Here is a 25806-nt window from a genome sequence, read left to right on the forward strand (position 1 = left end):
CTAACTTCCTTTCACCCCTGCACCAAACACCCGTGCACTCATGCTCTAGTCAGCTAATTCAGACAGAAAAAATTCAGACATATTCCTCCTAAATGTCCCAAATACCATGAATTACTTTTCCTTTCAATTTCAGTTTTACTGCACCATTCCATTTACAGGCGTGACTAACAGTCTCTGTTTTTTCAGCTTCCACAAAGGAGGAACACAAAGGTGGGAGGAGGAAAGAGGCAAAGGAGTGAGTGAGAGGCAGCTGAGAACTTGCTCCTGTGAAGTGGAACAGGTATGTTCACTTTCTTTTACATGCCATTTAGTCTTGAATTTAAACCCTTCAATTTTTGATTCAAAATAATAACTGAGGAATAGGCAGGAAGGGCAATCTGCCTGATAGTCTGGCCTGGGAGGGCGGTTGGTTGCTGGCTTTAGTTTGGGGGAAGTTCACTTTCTCCATTTGGACTAGATGCACTTAGCTGGGAGACACAGCCAGGCACACTGTCCCCTTGGATGTGCTGTTCTTCAAACATCGACTTAGGGCAGCAGCAAACCCAGCCACCAAAAACCCAATGCCCTCAAGTCGATTCAGTGGAGTGGAAAAAGCCTCCCTCTGTCAGGCACTAGGGCAGGCATTGGGGACACAGAAAACAAGACCGTCTCCATCTGGGAGTTTACAGACAATTGTAATATAAAGAAATAATTTCTATTAGTCATACTAAGAAAGCTTCAGAGTATGATTTTATCATTCTAAATATCTATGTAGAAATAAATTTAACCCGTACATCATTGATTTTTGTAAGTTAAAAATAACTATATAGTCAGAACTTTGTGTGTGTGTTTCTTGTTTCTCGTAGGTACACCAGAGTCACTGTAACACTTATTACACATATAGATACATAGGCCTGGAATCTGGGATTTACCAATTCCAAATGATTCTTACGTACATCTCATTATGGAAAAAAAAAAAAAAAGCTCCTGAGCAAGATCAAACACCTGTACTTGTTCGTTGAAGTTAAAAGTTCTGTGGTTCATTCACAGCTAATAAACAACAGACCTAGTTTTTATAAAATTGTTTGCAGTAACATCCACATCTTCCAACAATGTTCTTTAGTCTTTTAAAGAGGGTACCGTACAATTCCAGTAATTAAAATATTGCTGTTAAGGGCTCGTGTTTTACCTCCGTATCCCTTGCTCCTCACACTGAAAATGCAGACAAAAAGAGACTGTACAGGAATGGTATGTTTGAACTTCATTCCTGGTTTTCTCTAATAAAAAAATTAATTTGTATACTTTGCTCTCAGTAATTTAGAGTTTATAGATTGTGTTGAAATATACAGTGAAATCTGTGAGAGCTGGAACTGGATGGGACTGCCTGTTTTCCTCCTTTGACAGGGTGCAGTCTTACCACTTTTCTACTTCTCATTTAGTGGAGTGGATCGGTTTATTTATTGCAATTATTGTAGATTAATTTCCATCTAATTCAGTAACTTTTACTGAAATCCTATTTTGTACTGCATATTGGGCCAAGATAGAAGTTTATAGAGTCTCACCTACTTATCCAAAACACCCTATAGCTTGGACCTATAATTTTGTTCACATTAGCACTGGGTATCCTTATAATTACCCTAAGAAACTGAGGCTTAGTCAGGGGAGACTCCTTTTTAAGGTCTCACAAGGAGTAAATGGTAGAGCTGGCACTTTTGATGGTATTAGATGCATCTTGAATTTTTATTGTATAGATAGAAAACTTAATATTTGCAGCATGTGAACAAAATATAATGTTTATATATTTTTATTATGAAAAGCACACAGATATGAGAGAATATCATTTTAATATAATGGCAACCAAAAATGTGCCAGGAGACCCATGGAATAATTGTACTTTTAATATTTAATTTTAAAAAGTAAACTTTTATCTTTAAAAAAAATTACGATGAGAATCCAATAAAGTTTTCACCCCCTGGTGACATTTTGTCACATTTGTTTTATCTCTCTAAACACATATATACTACATGTCCCTCTAAGGAGTCCTGGTGGTGCAGTGGTTAAACACTCAGTTACGAACTGGAAGGTCTGCAGTTCAAGCCCACCAGCTGTTTTGTAGATGTGGCAATCTGCTTCCATAAAGATTAATGCCTTGGAATGAGGAAATTCTATTCTGTCTTGCAGGGTTGCTGTGAGTCCGAATTGACACAACTGGGTGTGATTGTTATGTCCCTCTAGATAACATACAATGATACATTGTTTTTCTTACTCTTTTTCCTTTTCTTTGGTTTTTCTTCTCACTTTCCCCTTTCCTTATTCCTATCATTACTTTTATTCTTACTCTACTCTTTCTCTGGTTTCCATTCTTGGGAGTAAGTTGCAGAAAAACCAACCTTTCTCAGCTAAGTACTTCAGCCTGTATCCTTTAAGATTCAGGACATTATCCTGCCGTACTTTTTAGGAAGGGAGCCTGCATTCGTTAGATGGTCCTCATTCCCACACAGCTGCTTCTTCATCCACTTCTTGCTCGTATCCCTGTTACTCTACTAAGTCTGCAGAAAAAAAGAGGAGGCCATCTAGTCACAGTAATGCCTTAGAGAGCGCATTTTGGTTTGCAATAGTCACTAGAAAGCTACTGTAGGTTGTTGATCAAGGAATTTATAGGATAACCAAGTTTTTAAGGAAGATTATTTTGCCAGGTAAGTGGTTGCAGCACTTTCAGGTATGTAATTCTGGCTCGATGACATATTCACTTTATCTTTTATCTCATTTGCAAAGTGGATATTAATCGCTAACTTTCAGGTTCTCGTAAGTAATGATGAGATCAGGTATGTAAGACATGTATCAGAGGGCTTGCCGTATTGTAGGTACTCAACCCATGGTATTAAATGCTTGAATTTTATTGCTGTTATGGAAGTAAAACTTTGGAGATTGGTAAACCTGTGTTTTATCACTAGATCATCAGAGATGTGGTTAATGATGGAGGAAGTGCTCTACAGTCAGTTAAAGCCGGCCTACGTTTTGTCCCATAGAAAAATGCAGAAGTCCCAACAGCCCTAAATTGATGTACTCATGCAATGGGCACCCAAAGGCAGAGAATGACTTTGTGATATTATTTCTATGGAGAGGCTCTTCTAGGTCAGCAGGTTACCATGGCATCTGGACCCACCATGATGGCCCCCATTTGTCTGGTGGAAAACCAGAACCAGAAGCTGAAAGTGAACCAGGAAGCTGTAGAGATTCTTGACAAGATATCCCAGCCGGTGGTGGTGGTGGCCATTGCAGGGATGTATCGTACAGGAAAATCCTACCTGATGAACTGCCTGGCAGGACAGAAAAATGGTGAGTGTTGTTCTGGGGCAGGGGCCATTTGCCTGATTCCAACTATATCTCAGCTTCTTAACTCTCCTCCAGATTCACCTGAAGAGAGAACCTAACTTCGCAACAAAACAACCTTCTAACTACCATGTTACTCCCTTACTGTAATCTTTTCCTGTAATTTTTGGTTTACTCTTGGTAAGGAAAATCTTTTCTGCTAGTGCTAATAATTTCCCTTTTTCTATGTGATCAAGAACTGGGCCCCTGAAATTGTTCTTCCTTCTCTTTTGCAACATATTTTGCTTTCTCTATGGAATATTCCATCAACATATAAAGATGTTTGAATATTTATCATCTTAAAAATCCTTTCTGGGCTCCACATCCCATTGTGGCTGCCACTCATTTTTCAACCACTTTTCAAAACAAAATATATTGTCTCAGTTTCCTTTTTCCACTTTTTCCCTTCCCATGTCCTCTCCTCAATCCACTCCTCTCTGGCTTTGGACCTGCCATTCTTCCAAAGTGCTCTTTTTGCATTTACCACTGACCTCCCATTTTGTCTGATGCAGTGGGTACCACTTTGTCTCCATCTTGAGCCCTTGCTTGGCATCATTCTCATAATTGATGTCCTCCCTGCTTCTTGAAATAGATGACACAAAAAGGTGACATCCTTGATGAAATAGAGAAAGCACCATCTTGTATCCTGAGGCCTTTACAATCACACAAACCTATGTTTTTTAAGAGTAGTAAGTGGGCAGCCTGGACTATTTGCCATCACCGTATGTTGCTTTCTCCTATTTCCTTGCAGGCTTCCCTCTGGGCTCCACAGTGCAGTCTGAAACCAAGGGCATCTGGATGTGGTGTACGCCCCACCCCTCCAAGCCCGGCCACACCCTGGTCCTTCTGGACACTGAGGGTTTGGGCGATGTGGAAAAGGTAAGGCAGAGAATCACAGAAAGATTCTTTTACTCTGAATTTTCTCCTTATCTCTTCCTGGTCCTTTGTAACTGCTGCGATCTGTTCCAGAAATCTAAAAATCAGATTATAGCAAATGAAGCAAATTCTATTCTCTTTGAACCTCACTTCTAGTTAAAATTAGATATCGTGGTATATTAGGTAAGTTCTTTTATTTTTTGGCCCTGGGGTGAATGATTGGATTCAATTTAATAGATTCTTTTGAGCAGTTGGGTTCCAGGCCTCTGGACTCAGTACTGTAGATTTTAGTAATTAACGTAAGGACTTTGCCCTCCAAAGCCCTATGGCCAGTTGAGGAGACCACGCACACGCAGTCAGAACTAATATAGTGTGATCAGGAAAGAAGCAGGTTAGGTAGAAGGAGAATCTGCACTGCAGTGCAACCCCACACCTTTGTCAATTCCATGGGAAGCTCTGTAACTGGAATAGCCCTTTTGAGTTATCATGAATTGGAACAACAGTGCTGGTTCTTTATCCCCAGTTGCTGATTAATCGCTGGAAGGCTACCCTGGCAGGTTTTGTCATTAAGAGGCCTGACAGCTGAGTGCTGTCTTCTATCAGTACTCCCAACAGCTGGGGGAATAGGTCCTTCAGTGCCTAAGGGGGATCCAGGCAGCACATTACAACCACTACCACGTACACTTAAGTATTAGAGTGTCTTGAAAAGAAAAAAGAGAGCCATCACTCCCTTTCCAGGGGATCAGAAAAAGGCTTCTGATCCACCTTCAGAGGTACCCTATGAAGTGTGTGTTTGAGAGTTGGAGCTAAGAGAGTTGGGTTTACATTTCCTAAGGTAAAACTCATCAGCCATACACATTACGTTCAGAAAGGCTTTGATGCACCTGTAACTGCTCTGGTTTTATGAAAGCATACGCTTATTCTACAACACAGGTTTTTTTTTTTATTGTGCTTTAAGTGAAAGTTTACAAATCAAGTCAGTCTCTCATACAAAAATTTATATACCCCTTTCTATATACTCCTAATTGCTCTCCCCCTAAAGAAACAACACACTCCTTCCTTCCACTCTCTATTTTCATGTCCATTCGGCCAGCTTCTAACCCCCTCTGCTCTCCCATCTCCCCTCCAGGCAGGAGATGCGAACATAGTCTCATGTGTCTCCTCGATCCAAGAAGCTCACTCCTCACCAGCATCACTTTCTATCCCATAGTTAAGTCCAATCCCCGTCTAAAGAGTTGGCTTTGGGAATGGTTCCTATCTTGAGCTAACAGAAGGTCTGGGGACCATGACCTCTGGTGTTCTTATAGCCTCAGTCGGACCACTAAATCTGTTCTTTTTATGAGAACTTTGGGTCTGCATCCCACTGCTCTCCTGCTCCCTCAGGGGTCCTCTGTCATGTTCCCTGTCAGGGCAGTCATCGGTTGTAACCAGGCACCATCTAGTTCTTCTGGTTTCAGGCTGATGTAGTCTCTGGTTTATGTGGTCCTTTCTGTCTCTTGGGCTCATAATTAATTACCTTGTGTCTTTGGTGTTCTTCATTCTCCTTTGCTCCAGGTGGGTTGAGACCAATTGATGCATCTTAAGTGGCCACTTGCCGGTATTTAAGACTCCAGATGCCAGAATGTTTTCTTAATAGATTTTATTATTCCAATTGATTTAGATGTCCCCTGAAACCATGGTCCTCAAACCCCCACCCCTGCTATGCTGGCCTTCAAAGCATTCAGTTTATTCAGGAAACTTCTTTGCTTTTAGTTTAGTCCAGTAATACTGACCTCTCCTATATTGTGTGTTGTCTTTCCCTACATCTAAAATAATTCTTATCTACTCTCTAATTAGTGAAAACCCCTCTCCCTCCCCGCTCTTGTAACCACCAAAGAATATTTTCTTCTCTGTTTAAACTATTTCTCCAGTTACTATAATAGTGGTCTTATACAATATTCGTCCTTTTGCAACTAACTAATTTCACTCAGCATAATGCCTTCCAGATTCCTCCGTGTTAGGAAATGTTTCACAGATTCGTCATTGTTCTTTATCGATAAGAAGTATTCCATTGTGTGAATATACCATAATTTATTTATTTATCCATTCATCCGTTGACGGGCACCTTGGTTGCTTCCATCTTTTTGCTGTTGTAAACAGAGCCGCAGTGAACATGGGTGTGCATGTATCTGTTCGTGTAAAGGCTCTTAATTCTCTCGGATATATTCCAAGGATGGGATTGCTGGATTGTACGGTAATTCTATTTCTAGTTTTTCAAGGAAGAGCCAAATCGATTTCCAAAGTGACTGTACGATTTTACATTCCCACTAGCAGTGTATAAGTGTTCTAGTCTCTCCACAGCCTCTCCAACATTTATTATTTTGTGTCTTTTGGATTAATGCCAGCCTTGTTGGCGTGAGATGGAATCTCATTGTAGTTTTGCATTTTTTTTTTAATGATAGTGAGCATTTTCTCATGTATCTGTTAGCTACCTGAATGTCTTCTTTAATGAGGTTTCTGTTCGTAGCCTTTGCCTATTTTTTAAACGGGTTATTTGTCTTTCTGTAGCGAAGTTTTGCAGTATCCTGGATTTTAGAGATCAGACGCTGATGGGAAATGTCACAGCTAAAAACTTTTTCCCAGTCTGTAGGTAATCTGCTTACTCTTTTGGTGAAGTCTTTGGATGAGCTTAGGTGTTTGATTTTTAGGAGCTCCCAGTTATCTAGTTTCTCTTCTGCATTGTTAGTAATATTTTGTATACTGTTTATGCCATGTATTAGGGCTCCTAGCATTGTCCCTATTTTTAATTCCATGGTCTTTATTGATTTAGATTTTATATTCAGGTCTTTGATCCATTTTAAGTTAGTTTTTGTGCATGGTGAGAGGTATGGGTCTTGTTTCTACGACAGACATTTTAAGGTGTATTTTTGGTATTTTGTCTGTGCTAATAGGTGAAATGAGTGATTTATTTTTTGTCTTACTTTAGGACTCATTTGGATACAGTACTAAATTTCTATAGCTCCCCATTTCTGCCTAAATTCTGTGTTTACTTTTAAAACCAGATATGAAAAGATATACTCTTGTTGTCCAAACAGTTTATTGTTTTTATAAGACCCACTTCTTTGTGTCCTAATTGATTACTTTAAAAAAAAGAATTAGGGTTTGGGGAAATAAAGTAATGAATAAGCTATTTTCCCCACTTTCTCAACATTGTAAGGGTCAAAGTTGAGATTTACATTCGTGTCTGTCTTCAGATCTGTCTTAGTTTCCTAGGGCTGTGTAAGCCCTGGTGGCAGAGCAGGTAGAGATGGGCTGCTAACCAAAAGGTTGACAGTTTCAACCCACCAGCTGCTGCTTGGAAACCCTATAGTTCTACTCTCTTCTATCGGGTCATTATGAGTTAGAATCTCCTTGATGGCAAGGGATTTACTTTAGTTTTGGCCATAAGAAAATTCCATGGGTAGGTGGCTTTAAAGAACAGAAATATATTTTCTCAGTTTTCTCACAGTTCAAGAGGCTATTCTTATTGCTGCTGTTCGTTGCCATCTAGTCAATTCTGATTCACAGTGACTATGCATTCGGGGCGTGGCTCTAGGAGGAGATGCTTCATTGTCTATTTTAGCTTCTAGTAGCTGCTGGAAATCCTTGGCATCCCAGCACTTATAGACACATCTGCCCTCTGTGTCTCTGTGTCTCTTCTGCTCTTTTTATAAGACACCACTCAGCAGTGATTAGGTCTAGGACCCAAATCTGGTATGATTTCATTAACAATAAAAGAAAATCCCTATTCCAAACAGTTTCATATTTACTGGTATAGGGGTTAGGATTTCCAATTCTTTTTTCAGAGACATAATTGAATTCATAAGAAAACCTGTTTCTTTGCACAGCCAGTATGTTAGTTGAAATAATAAGGGAAAAACTGATAAAATAAATGTCTGAACAAGTTTGCAATGAGTAATCTTCTAAGTCCCTTACTGCAATGTGTTTTCTAGGGAGACACTAAGAATGACTCCTGGATCTTTGCACTGGCTGTGCTTCTGAGCAGCACCTTTGTCTACAACAGCATGGGCACCATCAATCACCAGGCCCTGGAGCAGCTGCAGTATCCTTCCAGGAATTGAATCACCATGCTTTATTGAAATTATGGAAATATAGACCAAGTCAGTTTCTCCTCATAATTTCTTTCTCTTGTAGCTTAATTGCCTTGGTGGAGCAGTGGGGATACAGGGCAAAAGAGAGTATTTATGTTAACTTTTAATATAGAAAACATAGACATAGCAAGGTATAGAGTTTCTTTTCCTTAGCCAAGTCACAGTTATGTGACAGAGCTCACAGAACTAATCAGGGCAAAGTCCTCGTCAAGACCTTATGAAGTAGAAGATTCCATAGAGTTTGTGGGTTTCTTTCCAGACTTTATCTGGATTGTACGTGATTTCACTCTGGAATTGAAGTTACATGGTCACCCTATTACAGAAGATGAGTATTTGGAGAATGCCGTGAAGCTGATTCCAGGTATCAGAGCGTTGTCTGGACACTGGATGGTTCAGTAGGGGTGGGATGAACCAATGGGTTATATTTATGTAGTTGGGTATCTGATGAAAACTTACTTAAGAGAAATATCCATTTTCATTACTCATTCTTCCTTTCATTTTCCACTCAGGCTTTCTCAAAACATTGAGAAATTGGCTAGGCAGAAGAGTAACTCTGTCAATTCAAATATAGTCCTCGACCCCAAGGAGATTATATAGTTGTGGCAATATCTTCAAATTACATTTTGGATATATTCAGTCTTTAGGAGTCAGAAGCAATGTACAAATTCTTTTTGCTTCGAAATAGTTTTCCTAATTTCCTTTTCCTAATTTTGCCCCATTAGAGTTGTTTGTAAGAAGTGCTGATGGCATAACAGTTAAGAACTCAGCTGATAGCAGAAGGATTGGTGGTTCAAACCCACCTGTGGCTTTGCAGGAGAAAAGACATGATGATCTGCTCCTGTAAAGAATTCAGCCTAGAATTCAGCCCCTAGAAAACCCTATGGGGCAGTTCTACTCTGTCACATTGGGTTGCTGTGAATCAAAAAATCACCTCAACAGCACACAACAACAATCCTTGTTTGTAGCTTTTCTTCTTTTTGGTCCCACAGCTCCATTTCTACATGGGATGGAGTAGACCAGAAATTTACATTTGATATTTCATTTATTTAGCCATACATCCAATAAGCATGTAATAAATAACCTCTGTATACCTGGCAACATGTTCACTTCTAGGGATACCATCCAGAGGTGTTTTACTTGGGACATATATCTCCTCAAATTTCTCTCCAGAGTTGTCATTGTGTAAGCTTAATTTTCAAACAAGCGTTGAAATGTCTATGTTAATTATAATAAAAAAAAATGTTAGAGGAACTCTATAAACATATTGTTGTTGTTGTTAGTTACCTTGGAGTTGGCTCTGACTCACGGTGACCTTATGTATAACAGAACTAAATACTGCCTGGTCTTGCACCATCTTCATGATTGTTAGTATGTTGGAGTCCATTGTTGTGGCTCAATTGTATCAATCCATCCCTTGTTTTTGTTGGCCCTCTAATTTACCAAACATGATGTCCTTTTCTAGTGAATGGTCTCTTCTGGTGACTTGTACAAAGTAAGTGAGTCAAAGTCTTGCCATTCTTGCTTCTAAAGAACATTCCTGTTGATTTATTTAGACATTTGTTCATTCTTTTGGTAGTCCACTATATATTCAATACTCTTTACCAAAACTACAGTTTGAATGTATCAATTCTTCTTCTGTCATCCTTTTTCATTATTCAACTTTCTTGTCCATAGGAAGTGATTGAAAAGACCACAGTTTGGGTCAGATGCTCCTTAGTCATCAAAGTGACATCCTTGCTTTTTAAAACTTTATAGAGGTCTTTTGCTACAGTTTTGCCCAATGCAATATGTCATTTGATTTCTTGGGTGCTGCTTCCATGGATATTGATTGCTTATCCAAGTAGAATAAAATCCTTAACATCTTTGATTTCTTTGCCATTTATCATGATGTTGTTTATCATTTCATGTGTGAGGGTTGCCATTTTCTTTTTGTTCAGGTGTAATCTATACTGAAGGCTATGGTCTTTAACCTTCATCAGTAAGAGCTTCAAGTTGTCTTTATTTTCAGCAAGCAATGTTGTGTTACCTGCATATCACAGATTGTTAATAAGTCTTCCTTCAGTCCTCATGCCATGTTCTTCTTTATCTAGTCCAGCTTCTCAAATTATTTGTCCAGCATACAGCTTGAATAAGTAAGGTGACAGGATACAACCCTGCTGCACAAATCTAATTTTGAACCATGTAGTATTCCCTTGTTCTGTTTGAATGAAGGCCTCTTGATTTATGTACAGGTTCCACATGAGCACAATTAAGTGTTCTGGAATTTTTGTTCTTCCCAATGTTATCCATAATTTGTTGTGATCCACACAGTCAAATGTCTTTGTGTAGTCGATAAAACACGTGTAAACATCTTTCTGATCTTCTCCAGTTATTGCCAAGATCCATATGACATCAGCAATGATATTCCTTATTCTACATCCTCTTCTAAATCAAACTTGAACTTTTGGCAGTTCCCTGTCAATGTACGGCTGCAATTGTTTTTGAATTATCTGCATTAATGTTTTGTTAGCTTGTTATACTAAAGATATTGTTTGATAATTTCCGCATTCCATTTGACCACCTTTCTCTGGAATGGGTACAACTACAGATCTCTTCCAGTCAGTTGGCAAGGTAGCTGTCTTTCAAATTTCTTTACATAGAGGAGTAAGCACTTCCAGTGTCCTATCTGTTTGTTGAATCATTTCAATCAGTGTTCCATCGATTTCTGGAGCCTGTTTTCATCAATGCCTTCAGTGCAGCTTAAACTGTTTCCATCATTACCACTAGTTTTTGGTTATATGATACATCCTAAAATGGTTGAAAGTCAACCAACTCTCCTTGGTACAGTGAATGTGTATTTTTCTTCCATCTCCTTTTGATACTTCTTTGTCTTTTTTTTTTTTGCCCGTAGAATCCTTCAATATTGCAACTTGAGGCTTGAATTTTCTCTTTAGTTTTTACAACTTAAGAAATGCAGATCGCATTCTTTCCTTTTTTTTTCCTAATTCCATGTCTTTGCACATTTCATCATAATATTTTACAATATTTTACTATCTACTTTGTTCTTCAGAACATGTTTCAGAGCATAGAAGCATTGAAGACTGCAAAGATACAAAAGTCCCTGGTCATGAAAATCTTTGGCTTCTGTGCCCCAAGGCTTTGGCCATGATAATATTTTTTTCTATTTCTCAGGCAAAAATCTCAAAGCCCAAATATCCAATCTGCCCAGGGAGTGCATCAGGAATTTCTTTCCAAAAAGGAAGTGTTTTGTCTTTGACCGACCAACAAGTGACAAAAAACTCCTAGCCCATATTGAGGATGTGCCAGAAGGTGAACTGGATCCTAATTTCCGAGAGCAAACAAAAAATTTCTGTTCTTACATCTTCACCAATGCAAAGACCAAGACCCTCAGAGAGGGAATCATAGTCAACGGGAATCGTGAGTCTCCTTTTTGTATTTCTGTGGGACCTCACATGTGTTGGGAGTCTCTTGGTGGTGCAAATGGTTAAGCACTAAACTACTAGCTGAAAGGTTGGCGATTTGAACCCACCTATTTTTTTTATCGATGCCTAGGGAGATAAGCCTGGTGATCTGCTTCTGAAAGGTCACAGCCTTGAGAACTCTATGGAGCAGTTCTACTCTGCACTCATAGGGTCTGGATGAGTTGGAATCAACTTGACAGCAACTAACAACAACAATATATGTTGAATATAGTATATAATGTGTTTCTTAGAATTAGAAGTATGGGTAGACAGATATTTATACTCCATGAAGAAATATGTATCAGTATTATAATTTTGGGGGGGGTTTCAAATCCCTCTCCAAAATCGTAAACATTGTCATTCATATCTGGGGCTTCACGTTTCTGAAAAAGCCCTTCACTGATGATAAAATCGCTAAAGGCGTATAAGAACAGAATATACCATCTTCTCAGGGAAAGTCCTATAGGATAAATGTTCCTCTCAAGGAGAATACAAAGGCTATTTTTTGGAGTGTAATGAAGCCCAGAAATAAATATTTGGCCATAAATTCCTAAAAATTCATTGGAAGCCTAAGAATTAGGAATAAATATCTGATTTATTCTGTTTTATCTGACTACTTGTGTAATCTATTTTCCTTTTAGTTTCTTTTAATGGGAAATTATATTTTTCCTGACACACCTGAGTAGGTTAGATGAAGGTAGACACTTATTTTTTTTTAATGCTCTGACCTGGAGAACCATAGAAGGAAGAATCAATAGGACAATGAAGGTGATGCTATTAGAAGGAAGTAGGGGTGTGAGTGTGTGTGTGTGCATGTAATTTTAGAAATGTAGTCTCAGAATCTTGGAACTTGATATTTATTCCTAAATTTCCTGCCTCATTCAGGCCTGGGGACTCTGGTGGTGACCTATGTGGATGCCATCAACAGTGGATCAGTGCCTTGTTTAGAGAACGCAGTGACAACTTTGGCCCAACTTGAGAACACAGCAGCTGTGCAGAAGGCAGTCGACCACTACAGCAAGCAGATGGCTCAGAGTGTGAAGCTCCCCACAGACACTGTCCAGGAGCTTCTGGATGCTCACACGGCCTCTGAGAAGGAAGCCATTGCAGTCTTCATGGAGCACTGCTTCAGGGATGAAAATCAAGAGTTCCAGAAGATGTTTGTGGTATTTAACTTTAGTATTTACCTTTTGTGACACTTCCCATTAAGGAATGAAGCCTACAGGTACCCTTATTGACCCCATGGCTTATCTCTCACTCAAGGATAAAGTAGTCTGAATTCTCCTAAGAGAGAGAGTTATAGGGGGCTGTATTTCCCTCCTTTTTCCCCCTAAAAGTTGTGCACTTTATCCAGAAATCTAGATGATCACTGAACAAAATCAATATAGGTAACTCCTTACGTGAATACTTTTATGGATTCAAAGCTTTCACAAAACAGCCAAAAATCATTCCTGAGCTTGTTGCTTTTCTGAACACACTCTCTCATTCCTTAGGACCAACATTTCTCTTATCACAGCCTCATTTCAGGCTATTCTTAACTTTAATGCTCTTGTATCATTGTATCATTGAAGATAGGATCACTGACTGCTATAGGTGCAAAAAATCATGGAGGTTATGTAATGCAACCCCATCATTTCACGGATGATGAAACTGAGGCCCAGGCAGGTTAGGAAAGTTTTCAGAGTTGGGAGTAGATCAAGTCCCCTGATTCCTGATGCATTGCATGCCCTTGTTGTTGTTAGGTGCCACTGAGTTCATTTTTACTTATGGCAACAATTGACAATTCTCCTAGTTTCTTTAAAATTTTATCTCCCCAATTCCTTTCTTCTGATGACTTTACATTTCCCTTGTAGGAAATCATAAAGAATAAAAAGGAGGATTTCTTGCTGCAGAATGAAGAGGCCTCTGTTAAATACTGTTGGGATAAACTGAATCATCTTTCAAAGGCCCTGATGGAAAATATTTCAGCTGGAATTTTCTTTGTCCCTGGAGGGTTCAAGCTCTACACAGAAATAAAGGAAAAGATTGAACAGGACTATTCTCAAGTGCCCAGGAAAGGAGTAAAGGTAAGGACAAGGGGAGCACAAGGAAGCCTACAGAACAGATCAAGGAGTCCCTGAAATCTGATAACACAGCACCATCTGTAAGGAAGAAGAGAGCATGGTGATATCATAAATCCTTTTGATGTCCATTATTTATTTATTCTGGTATATAAATCTTTGGCAGTAGAAATGTTCATTTCCAAAAAAAGAGTATGGAAATCAGAAATCCAGGAGAGACAGAAAAGAAATTATTCATTCCCTTCATCAAACCACAAGGCAGGCATTGTGTCAAGGGCTGAGAATTTACAAATAAAGTCAGAGTCTTTGCACTCAGGGTGGATCAAAAGTGAGAAAGAGTCAAATAAATGGACCATTGCAGACAGAGCCATGTACTATGAACCCGTGGCCCTGAGTTGCACCAGTCATGGTAATAAACATGATAATAATAAAACCGTTTGCCATGGGTTTTCTATGATAATAATACAACTAAAATATATCAAGCAATTATTTTTGATGTGATGGGCAATGATAAGCACTGTCCACAGAGGTTTTAATTTAATTTTCCCAATAAGGTTATGAAGCATCTACTCATACCATCCACATTTTACGAATGGGAGCTGGGGGGCACAGGCAGGCTAAATACCTTGCCTAGAGTTACACAGCCAGCAAGTGTCAGGGGAGAGCAGCAGCACAGATTAGAGGCAGTGTTTCCCATTGATTGAGAAGATGGTCTAGGAAACCTTCCAGAAAAGGAAGGTGATGTAAATTTTGAAGTATTTGTATGTGTATTTCCAAGTTGAGATGTTACATGAAGGGAAGAGCCCCAGGTAGATGTATAAATATGTAAAAGCCCCCAAGGGTGTATGTTTGTACAAGTGTGTGTAGTTACGACTGGCTAGAACCTAATTTGGGTTGTGGGGAGTAGCACTGGAAGACGGGTAGCAGGGAGAGAGAAATGGTGTTAAGGAGGCTCTCCGGTCACACTAAGTTTGAACTTAGTAGTGGCCTCCCGGAGGCTTTTAGCAGGAAGCAAAAATGACATGGGTGGACTTGTTTATGCAGCACTAATCTCCTCAGTGAAACTTTAAGTTGTTTACTCTTCCTTGGTTCCTCAGGCAAACGAGGTCCTCCAGAGCTTCCTGCAGTCTCAGGCACCAATAGAAAATTCCATTCTGCAGTCAGACAAAGCTCTCACAAATGCAGAGAAGGCCATAGCAGGTACAGTGGCAGGGATTAGCCCACAGTGGGTGGGGTGGTTCCTGCAATACCCTCTGAGGAATCTGAGAGGAAGATCTTCCTGAAACAATGAGCTGCCTCTCCTTCTGTGAAACACGCACTCTGCTGAACCTGAAAATAACAAGGCAATTGTGGTTGTAAGTCCACCTGGACAGGCAGGGGCTTTCCCATCACATTTTTAAACCTGCTCCTGATATCCAAGTCGATACTGGGTGAATTCAGGATTTCCCACCTCCCTTTCAAATTTTGTTTGGTCTCTGATCTCAGGCAAGTAGAGCTCAGCTCTGAACTATTATTTTTTTCCTTTCTGAAATCTTCATGGACAGTGGAGCGAGCCAAGAAGGAGGCAGCTGAGAAGGAACTCGAACTTCTAAGACAGAAACAGTTGGAGCAGCAGCAGCAGCAGGAGGCTCAAGAGAGGAGTTTAGAGGAAAACAAGTGCCAACTGAAAGAGAAACTGGAGAAGGAAAGAGATAACTATGTTAGAGAGATGCAAAGGATAATGGAGCATAAGCTGAAGGTAAGTCTGGCTGCGACCTTGTTAGTGCCTGAAGATCATTGCACTGGTGCCCCAGGAAGGGGTGGGTCAAGGTTAGAGCAACATAATGGAAAGAAGCTTCATTGCCATCTACTGCATGACCCACTAAAAGCCCTGAATCCTTCTAGTTTTTCGGAGGCCTTTGAGTTCTGCTCCACACTGAACCTCTGGAGAGTCCAGAATGACTCTGGCCCATCCAAGCCTTTGCAGAATATAAATAGGTTTGAACTGTTTTGGATGATTCTAAACTGATTTCCCAAGGCCATATATTTCAACCAGGTGTACCTAAAATAAGCAGCAACTGGTTTACTTTACCAAGGTTGCTGCCAATTATCAGGAATCCAAAGACCCTGAGTTAGAGCCACACTGACCTAAAACTATCGGATAAGTCCTAATTAGAAATACAGGCAACTATTAAAAACTAACCTTGCTACATTCGTCTCTGGTAAGAATAGCCAGTCCAGGCCACGACATAACACAGGAGAATTCTCTCTTTTTCCATCTGGAAGTATTTATAAAGATTTCTAGTTTAATTTATAAGTTCCTATTATTTTTTTATTATTATTATTATTTTTAAGATGTAGATGGCCATGCAATCCCAAGTGAGACTTAGAATTACTGCATTTTTCCCAACTGGCATTTTTTGGTTGGAACATATTACAGCATTTGCTCTCATGCCTGGTTTAGTACCCAAGCAAAACCCAAATAGCGGGTGAATATTAGCAAGTTTGTGAACTGCTTTCTCTCAATGTCCAGTACTGAGGCAGAAGATATTCCTTGTTGCAAATATCCTCCTTCAAGATCTAGTAAGAGAGAACACTTCTAGTAATAAAATATCGACGGTTTCACAAAGTTTTTAAATACAAAAATGTGATTCTTTAAAAAATTCAGATTTTAAAATATTTACTCCTTTCCCATCTTTTATTTTAGGTCCGGGAGGATCTGCTTAATGAAGGATTTAGAAAGAAATCTGAAGAGATGGATGCAGAGATAAATTATTTGAAAAATATTGTTTATAAGAATACAAAAAATAATGCTCCCTTGATTGCACAGGCCCTGGACAAATTTGCCGTTGAAATCACTTCAATCCTGTCTGCTCCTGCTAAATTACTTGGTCAAGTTGTGAAAGGCCTCAGCTCACTGTTTAAAAAGGATTATCTGTAGAGGGTTAAGTTGGCTGGGACCTTAGTAGTGACTGAATTATAGAATGTGGGTATATGTATGCTCTGACCTATTTTTGGTGGTTGTTTTTCACTTCTCTCTAGCAAAGTCTTAAACATAAAAAGCATCTACTAGAAGATACCAGTGCGTGGCACACATTAGATAGAATAAATGTTGATTTTATTAGTTAATTTAAAGGGAGAGACAAACAGCGCTTTAACACTGGTGTTGGCAAATTTCAGCCTGTGGGCCAATTCAGGCCTGCTACCTGTTTTTCCAAAGTTTTTTTGGAACACAGGCATGCTCATTTGTTCTTGGCTGCTTTCATGTCACAATGGCAGAGTTGAGTAGTTAAAACAAATGCTGCATGGTCCAAAAAGCCTAAAATATTTATTACCTGGCTCTTAAGAGAAGAAGGCTGTTACCCTCAGTTTAGAAGACAAAATAGAGAACAAGATCAAATTTGCTGTAGCAGTAAAAAAATACTTAGAATAAATTTATCAAGAATGTGACTGCAAGTCACAAAAAGAATTACACAAAGTATACATATTTAAGTCAGTTTTCCCTAATTTATCTGTAAATTTAATGTGCTCTGAGACAAAATATCAAAAAGATGTTTTCCTGAAGTTAGGCATGCTATCTTCATAGAAGAAAGTCAAAAAGACAAACAATACTCTGAAAAGATATTTTCAATTATTATCACAGAAAAAGAGCTAATTTATTTAAGATTTATGGGTAGGTAATTCACAGAAAATAATTAAGATATTCAACTTTTAATTGTTAGAAAACAAAATTAAAACATGATCATAAATATAATCTTTCAGTTCTCAGATTGACAAGGATTAATACATCTTTTTTATAGCAAATTGTGTTTGAAAGATTGCAGAAAAAGAGTTACTCTCATATGGGAGTACAAACCGTATAACACATGTTGAGAATAAGTCCTAATATTTATTACATTTCAATGTTTGTATACTTTGGTTTAGCACATTTGCTTTTAGTAAAATACATATGCAAAATCCTATACACAAACACAAGAAGTCCATTGAGACATTGCTTTTAAAAGATTGGAAACTATGTAATGACCCATTTACATGGGATTTGGTAATACAAATTTTAGTTCATAGGTATAGTGGAGTATTATGTAGCCACTAAATAAATTGGAAGTGGAGCACTATTTGTACTAATATAGAACAATCTCAAAGATAAATTCATATTAAAAAAATGAGGTGGAAGAACATATACAGTGTAATCACTATAAAAATGCAGTTAGCATATGCAACCATACATATGTACACATAGAATATCTCTGGGCAGATTCATGAGAAACTAGTAACATTGATTGCTTCTGGGGAGAACTGGGTGGCAACCGGGATTGGAAGGATACTTACTTTTCATTATATATTCTATCTTTCGAATTTTGTAAAATGAGCTGGGTTTAAAATGAGCTTGTATTGTCATTCAGAAATAAAGAGAAAAATGTAATGTATAATACTAATAATGATCCTTACTCCTTTATAAGGCATGGAAATTAACTCTTAGCTGATAATGTTGCTCACTGTTCCCAGAAATGGCATCGATCAGCTCCATGAGGAGGTCTAGGAATAAGATCACAGTGCTGGGAACCACAAAATTTGCATCCTGTCTTGTTTTCATTTGGGTGTTGATTTTTTAAATTCCTTATATTCGCTTCAAAACCAAGACTTGAAGTTTCCTGTGACCCTTTGAACTCTCAGCTAGAGTGGCTTCTCCTTTCTGTTTCTGTATCACAGTTTTAAGGCGTTAGAAACAGAAATACCAAACAATAAGAACATGCACTGGTGAAAGGAATACCCCTATCCTTGAAAAGTATAGTGGTGGCCCCTCCTCTGTAGGCCAGGGCAGATGGGACATGTGCCATGCAGAACTGGACTCACTGATGGTGTTGGGGATGATAGACCCTGACACAATGGAGGCCAGAGATGGTGACACTTAATCATCGGGTGCCAAGTAGATTATAATTATAGTAAGGAGCAGCACATTTGGAGTGGCAGCCAAGGACGCCTGACCAGTGGGGAATTCTGAAGGTGGTTAATAGAATAGGGCATTGGTTGGGTCAAAAGGGATGGAGAGTCAGCAATTAATGAAATCAAGGATGGTTTATCAGGAAGCTGAGAGGTAGCCCTCCAAAAAATCTTTAGCCTTGGTCTGAGCCAGTGCTAGACCTGCAATCCATTGTTTCAAGGAGAAGCCAGGTCCCCAGGAATAAGGACTCTGCAACTCCAGGACAAGGATAAGTTAAAATGTTCCCCCAGTGCTCCCCCAAGGGGATCTCTGACCATTTACTCAAGTATCTGTGCACTGGGGAAATGGGAATACCCAAACATTTCAAGGATTCCCAGACTCAGGATCCAAGTTGGCATTGACATCCAGATACCAGAAGGACATCATAGACTGCCTGTTAAAGTAGGGGCACATGAGAACCAGGTAATAAATATACTCCTGGCTCAGGTCCAATGGACTGGTGTCTAATATTTGCTTTTTGTTACATAGTAAAAGTCATCTGAGGAGAGAGGCCATTTGGTTTTCTGTGCCTCCTCTTAGCATATGTTTAGGCATGGAATGTGCTAAATAAGCATCTGCTGTAAAAACAAAAGCATGATGCATACGTTTGTGTTTGCAATTGCCAGAATCCCATGAACTCTCCAAATATCAGACATAATAGTCAATTTGGATTTTAGGCACCATATTAAGTTCTCTAGGAGGTAATTTAAACACTAGCAGAACAAAAGAACCTTTCTGGTTCAGTCTCCTCCACTGTGACCTTGTGTGTCACAGTTTCTGTTCCTCTGTGAGGGTTTTACACACCCCCATTTTTAAACTTCTCCATCCAGCTGTGTCTTCAAGTGTTTAGAAGCAAGAAGAGCTTTGCCTTTATAAGAGAGAAGCCATACAGTAATGAATATGTGGATAATAAATGAGAGGGTTTAATTAAAAAGCAAGCTATTCTATTCTTGGTGAGAGGCCAGAGTCTGCCTTGTTCACCCGCACACCTCATTCATAGGAAGAGGCTCTACCCCAGGTAGAACAAGCTGAGAACACTGGAGTTCAGATTACACTTGTCTATCTTTCTCATAGGGCAGAGGTTCCACTTCAGGGGAAGCAAGCCAAGAAGACAATAGGCTACTGTCCTTGTCCAGGACCCTGCTCTAAAGCAGAGGGGTCACTGAGAGAGAGGTGGGCCACTGTTCCAACCCCAGCGCTGGAGCAGAAGCTCAAAGGTTTTAACCAAAATGAACAGAAGTCCATAAGAACCAGTGCTCTGAAGTTCTCCTTAAGAACTGACTTTATTTGAAACAGAACATAAGTAAGTTTAATCCTAAGGACACCCTAAAAACCAAATAGGGATTTGGGTGGTAAATAATTCAGAGGAGGTTGGAAACACCTCTCAGTAAAGAGCAACAAGCTAAGTCTCAGGTGAGTTATATTAACAATGAGAATCAGAGAAAGAGACAGTAGGACAAGATTTCCTGTGGTCAGAACAAGCCTCAAAAACTGGCCTCATATACCACTCCTGCCAAAATTTGGATCCCTGAGTGGTGCAAATGGTTTAAGTGTTTGACTACTAGCTGAAAGGTTGGTGGTTTGAATCCACCCAACGGCACCTGGGGAGACAGGGCCTGTGATCTTCTGAAAAGTCACGGCTTGGAAACCCTATGGAGCCATTCTACTCCGTAAACACGGGGTTGCCATGAGTCAGAATCAACCCTGTGATAAACAACAACAACAACAGCCCAAATTTAATTGGATCACATTGGAGAGATTTATGCCCCAGAGAACTGCCTGAAGTCTGTAATTGATCAAACATGAAATAAAGATGAATCGATAATTACTGGTGATTGAAATGTGGAAGTTGCAAACAGAGGAAGGACAAATAGTTGGAAAATATGATCTTGGAGATAGGAATGGTGCCAGAGATAGTATGATATAATTTTTCATTTCCAACAACTTAGTCATTGGGAATACCTTGTTCAACAACATAAATGGCAACTAAAAAAAAAAATTTTTTTTTTTTTAATACATGTGGCTCTTGCCAGATGGAATACACAGAAATCATATCAACTACATCTGTGGAAAGGGAGAATGGAGAAGATAAATACCATCAGTCAGAAAAAATCCAGAGTTCAAATGTGGAAATGACCATCAATTGCTCACACGCAAGTTCCAATTTAAGATGAAAAAAATAAGAACAAGTCTCTGGGAGTCAAAGTACAACCTTTAGTATATCCCACCATAATTTATAGACCATCTCAATGATGGATTTGACGCATTGAACACTGATAACTAAAGACCAGACTAGTTGTGGGATGACATCAACGACATCTTACCTGAAGAAAGCAAAATGTCCTTAAAAAGACAAGAAAGAAAATACCAAATTGGATGTCAGAAGAGACTCTGAAACTTACTCTTGAATGTAGAGTGACTAAAGTGAAAGGAAGAAATGATGGCATAAAAGAACTTAAGAGAAGATTCCACAGGGTGGCTCAAGAAGATAAAGTATTAGAAAGAACTGAAGAAAAAATTCAAGCCTCGAGTTGCAATATTGAAAGATTCTAAGGGCAAAATATTGAATGACCCAGGAAGCATGAAAGGAAGATCAAAGGAACACACAGAGTTACTGTATCAAAAAGAATTGGTTGATGTTCAGTCATTTTAGGGGGTAGCATATAATCAAGGATGGATAGTATTGAAGGAAGAAGTCCCAGCTGCATTGAAGGCATTGGAAAAAACAGGGCTCCAGGGATTGACAGAATACCTATTGAAATGTTTCAACAAATGGATGCAATGCTGGAAACATTCACTGGTCTATGCCAAGAAATTTGGAAGACAGCTGTCTGGCCACCTGACTGGAAGAGATCTGTATTTGTGCCCCTTCCAAAGAAAGGTGATCCAACAGAATGTGGAAATTATCGAATACTATCATTAATATCACAAGCACGTAAATTTTGCTGAAGATCATTCAAAAGAGGTTACAGCAGTATATCGGCAGGGAACTGCCAGAAATTCAAGCCAGGTTAGAAGAGCATGTGGAATGAGAGATATCATTACTGATATCAGATGCATCTTGGCTGAAAGCAGAGAATACCAGAAAGATGTTTACCTTTGTCTTATTGACTATGCAGATGTATTCAACTGTGTGGACCATAACAAATTATGAATAACATTGTGAAGAATGGGAATTCCAGAACACTTAATTGTGCTCATGCTGAACCTGTACATAGACCAAAAAGCAGTTTTTTGAACAGAACAAGGGGTCACTGTGTTGTTTAAAATCAGGGAAAGTGTGTGTCGGGGTTGTATGTTTCACCATACTTATTCAATCTGTATGCTGAGAAAATTATCTGAGAAGCTGGACTATATGAAGAGGAACAAGACATCAGGATTGGAGGAAGACTCATTAACAACCTGTGATATGCAGATGACACAACCTTGCTTGCTGAAAGTGAAGAGGACTCGAATCACTTACTGATGATGATCAAAGACTACAGACTTCAGTATGGATTACATAAAGAAAACAAAAGATTTCACAACTGGGTCAGTAAGCAACATCAAGATAAATGGAGAAAAGATTGAAGCTGTGAAGAATTTCATTTTGCTTGGATCCACAATCAATGCAAATAGAAGCAGCAGTCAAGAAATAAGTGATGTATTTCATTGGGCAAATCTGCTGTAAAAGACCTCTTTAAAGTGTTAAAAAGCAAAGATATCATTTTGAGGACAAAGGTGCACCTATCTCAAACCAAGGTATTTTCAATCTTCTCATAAGGATGTGAAAGCTGGACAATAAACAAGGAAGACCAAAGAAGAATTAACGCATTCAATTTATGGTGTTGGTGAAGAATAGAGTGTACCATCAACTGCCAGAAGAACAATCAAATGTGTCTTGGAGCAAGTACAGCCAGAATGCTCCTTAGAGGGAAGAATGGCAAGACTTGGTCTCATATACCCTGGACATGTTATCAGAAGAGATCAGTCCCTGGAGGAAGACAGCATGCATGGTAAAGTGGAGGACCAGTGAAAAAGATGAAGTCCCTCAACAAGATGAATTGACAAACTGGCTGCAATAATGTGCTCAAACATATCAACAATTGTGAGGGATGGTGCAGGACCATGTAGTGTTTCATTCTGTTGAATTTGGGGTCTGTATGAATCAGAAGCAACTCGACGGTAAACCAACCAAAAAAAAACCAAACCCAGTGCTGTCAAGTCGATTCCGACTCATAGTAACCCTATAGGACAGAGTAGAATTGCCCCATAGTGTTTCCAAGGAGCACCTGGTGGATTCGAACTGCCGACCCTTTGGTTAGCAGCCACAGCACTTAACCACTACGCCACCAACAAAAACACTTATCTCTTCTTAAATCAAAACCCGTTGCCATCGAGTTGATTCTGATGCATAGTGGCTCTATAGGACAAAGTAGAATGAACCCATAAGGTTTCAAAGGAGCACCTGGTGAATTCTAACTGCCGACCTTTTGGTTAGCAGCAATAGCTCTTAACCTCTATGTCACCAGGGTTTCCTATGCCTTCTTAAAGTTTAAAAATTTTTTAAAATCCATAATAGCCTTGTGCTTTCTTCATGAAAGGAATTCATGGAGAGATTGTGTGATTATTGTAAATAGTTGAGTTTATTCTATTTTTTGGTTGGTTAAATATCATTGGTTTTCATGTCTTATACATTGGCTGGACAATTCTGACAATGCATTTATAGATTATGTTGACTTTTCTATGTATGTGGTCATATCTTCAAAGAATTTGGTTTTTCCCTCTTCCCTTATATCCTTTTTATCTCTTATGTCTTTATCTTGTCTTATGGCATTGGCCAGGTCCTGCAGTTTTTAGTGAAAATTGGCAGCAATTCTTGCTTTATTGCCAATATTTATGGTAATGCATATAAACATTTTATTATGTGTATTTATAATTTACTTGAGAATTTATAAATACTCCTATCTAGTCCTAGATTTCTAGGTTTTTATAAAAACATTTGAATATGATATATAAATTGACAATAAACATGAATAAAGGCTTTTGTAATATCCTGAGATAGTTATTTTTGATGTGCTTGATACTTCAAGATTTTCTGTAGATGACTCATGCCTTCATTCCAGTTTTAAAGCTTCCTTTTCTGTGATATATTATTTTTTTTATTAACTTTTATTCAGCTTCAAGTGAACGTTTACAAATCAAGTCAAACTGTCACATATGTTTATATACACCTTACTCCGTACTCCCACTTGCTCTCCCCCTAATGAGTCAGCCCTTCCAGTCTCTCCTTTCGTGACAATTTGACCGGCTTCCAACTCTCTCTATCCTCCCATCCCCCCTCCAGACAGGAGATGCCAACACAGTCTCAAGTGTCCACCTGATACAAATAGCTCACTCTTTATCAGCATCTCTCTCCTACCCACTGTCCAGTCCCTTTCATGTCTGATGAGTTGTCTTCGGCGATGGTTCCTGTCCTGTGCCAACAGAAGGTTTGGGGACCATGAGCGCTGGGATTCCTCTAGTCTCAGTCAGACTGTTAAGTATGGTCTTTTTGTGAGAATTTGGGGTCTGTATCCCACTGATCTCCTGCTCCCTCAGGGGTTCTCTGTTGTGCTCCCTGTCAGGGCAGTCATTGATTGTGGCTGGGCACCAACTAGTTCTTCTGGTCTCAGGATGATGTAGGCCTCTGATTCATGTGGCCCTTTCTGTCTCTTGGGCTCTTAGTTATCGTGTGACCTTGGTGTTCTTCATTCTCCTTTGATCCAGGTGGGTTGAGACCAATTGATGCATCTTAGATGGCCGCTTGTTAGCATTTAAGACCCCAGACGCCACATTTCAAAGTGGGATGCAGAATGTTTTCATAATAGAATTATTTTGCCGATTGACTTAGAAGTTCCCTTAAACCATGGTCCCGAAACCCCCACCCTTGCTCCGCTGACCTTTGAAGCATTCAGTTTATCCCGGAAGCTTCTTTGCGTTTGGTCCAGTCCAGTTGAGCTGACCTTCCATGTATTGAGTATTGTCCTTCCCTTCACCTAAAGCAGCTCTTTTCTACTAACTAATCAGTAAAAAACCCTCTCCCACCCTCCCTCCCTCCCCCCCTCGTAACCACAAAAGTATGTGTTCTTCTCAGTTTATACTATTTCTCAAGATCTTATAATAGTGGTCTTATACAGTATTTGTCCTTTTGCCTCTGACTAATTTCGCTCAGCATAATGCCTTCCAGGTTCCTCCATGTTATGAAATGTTTCACAGATTCATAACTGTTCTTTGTGATATATTATTTTTAATACACAGTTATATTGGGTTATTTATATTTTATTTATGATTTTGCACTTATATTATTTATATTTACTGTATACCTATTTGAGGGGCTTGGTGGTACAGTGGTTAAGTGTTTGGTTGCTAACCAAAAGGTCGGCAGTTCAAATCCGCCAGCCGATCCTTGGAAACCCTACAGGGCAGTTCTATCCTGCCCTATAGGGTTGCTATAAGTTGGAGTTGACGCGATGGCAACTCACTTCATACACCTATTTTAAAATGTGTTTCTTGTCTTTCTCTTCACTAGATTGTAAGCTCAAGGGGCTAGTGACTTTTTCTGCCTTTTTCCCACATTTTCTAGTAATTAAATATGTGCTTAGAACAAAATAGGTACTTAATAAACATTTACTTATTTAATAAGTAAAGAAATACATTCATAAGCTAGACAACTCTGATTTTTTCTTTTATTTTCTCTTATCGGTTTTGAAATCAAGTTAACATTAGCTTCATAAAATTGACAGGTTTTACTATTTCTCTATTTTCTCTAATGTCATAAAACTATTTGAACATCTACATTTTGTAACAACTCATAAATATTCCAGAATTGGGAATTACCTATGGCAGAGGTCATTGATAATTGTTTCAGTTAAAAAAAAAAAAAAGGTCATTGATAATTGTTTCAGTTAGGGATGATAAAATGGATCTGCTTTTCTTTAGTAAATAAG

The 25806-nt window shown here is 39.0% G+C and overlaps 1 protein-coding gene across 1 annotated transcript; it reads left to right on the forward strand.

Annotated features, from left to right (window-relative positions):
• Positions 1-73: 73 nt before the first annotated feature.
• On the forward strand, positions 74-18710 carry GBP6 (guanylate binding protein family member 6). Its single transcript, XM_003418471.3, has 11 exons — positions 74-280; positions 3103-3318; positions 4103-4230; positions 8199-8308; positions 8522-8718; positions 11529-11774; positions 12704-12984; positions 13672-13884; positions 14976-15078; positions 15423-15616; positions 16565-18710. The coding sequence occupies exons 2-11, from the start codon at positions 3129-3131 to the stop codon at positions 16796-16798; spliced, it is 1896 nt and encodes a 631-aa protein (XP_003418519.1). The 5' UTR covers positions 74-280; positions 3103-3128; the 3' UTR covers positions 16799-18710.
• The last annotated feature ends 7096 nt before the right edge of the window (positions 18711-25806 follow it).

This window comes from Loxodonta africana, chromosome 3 (assembly GCF_030014295.1).
Source record: "Loxodonta africana isolate mLoxAfr1 chromosome 3, mLoxAfr1.hap2, whole genome shotgun sequence".
Taxonomy (NCBI): Eukaryota; Metazoa; Chordata; class Mammalia; order Proboscidea; family Elephantidae; genus Loxodonta; species Loxodonta africana.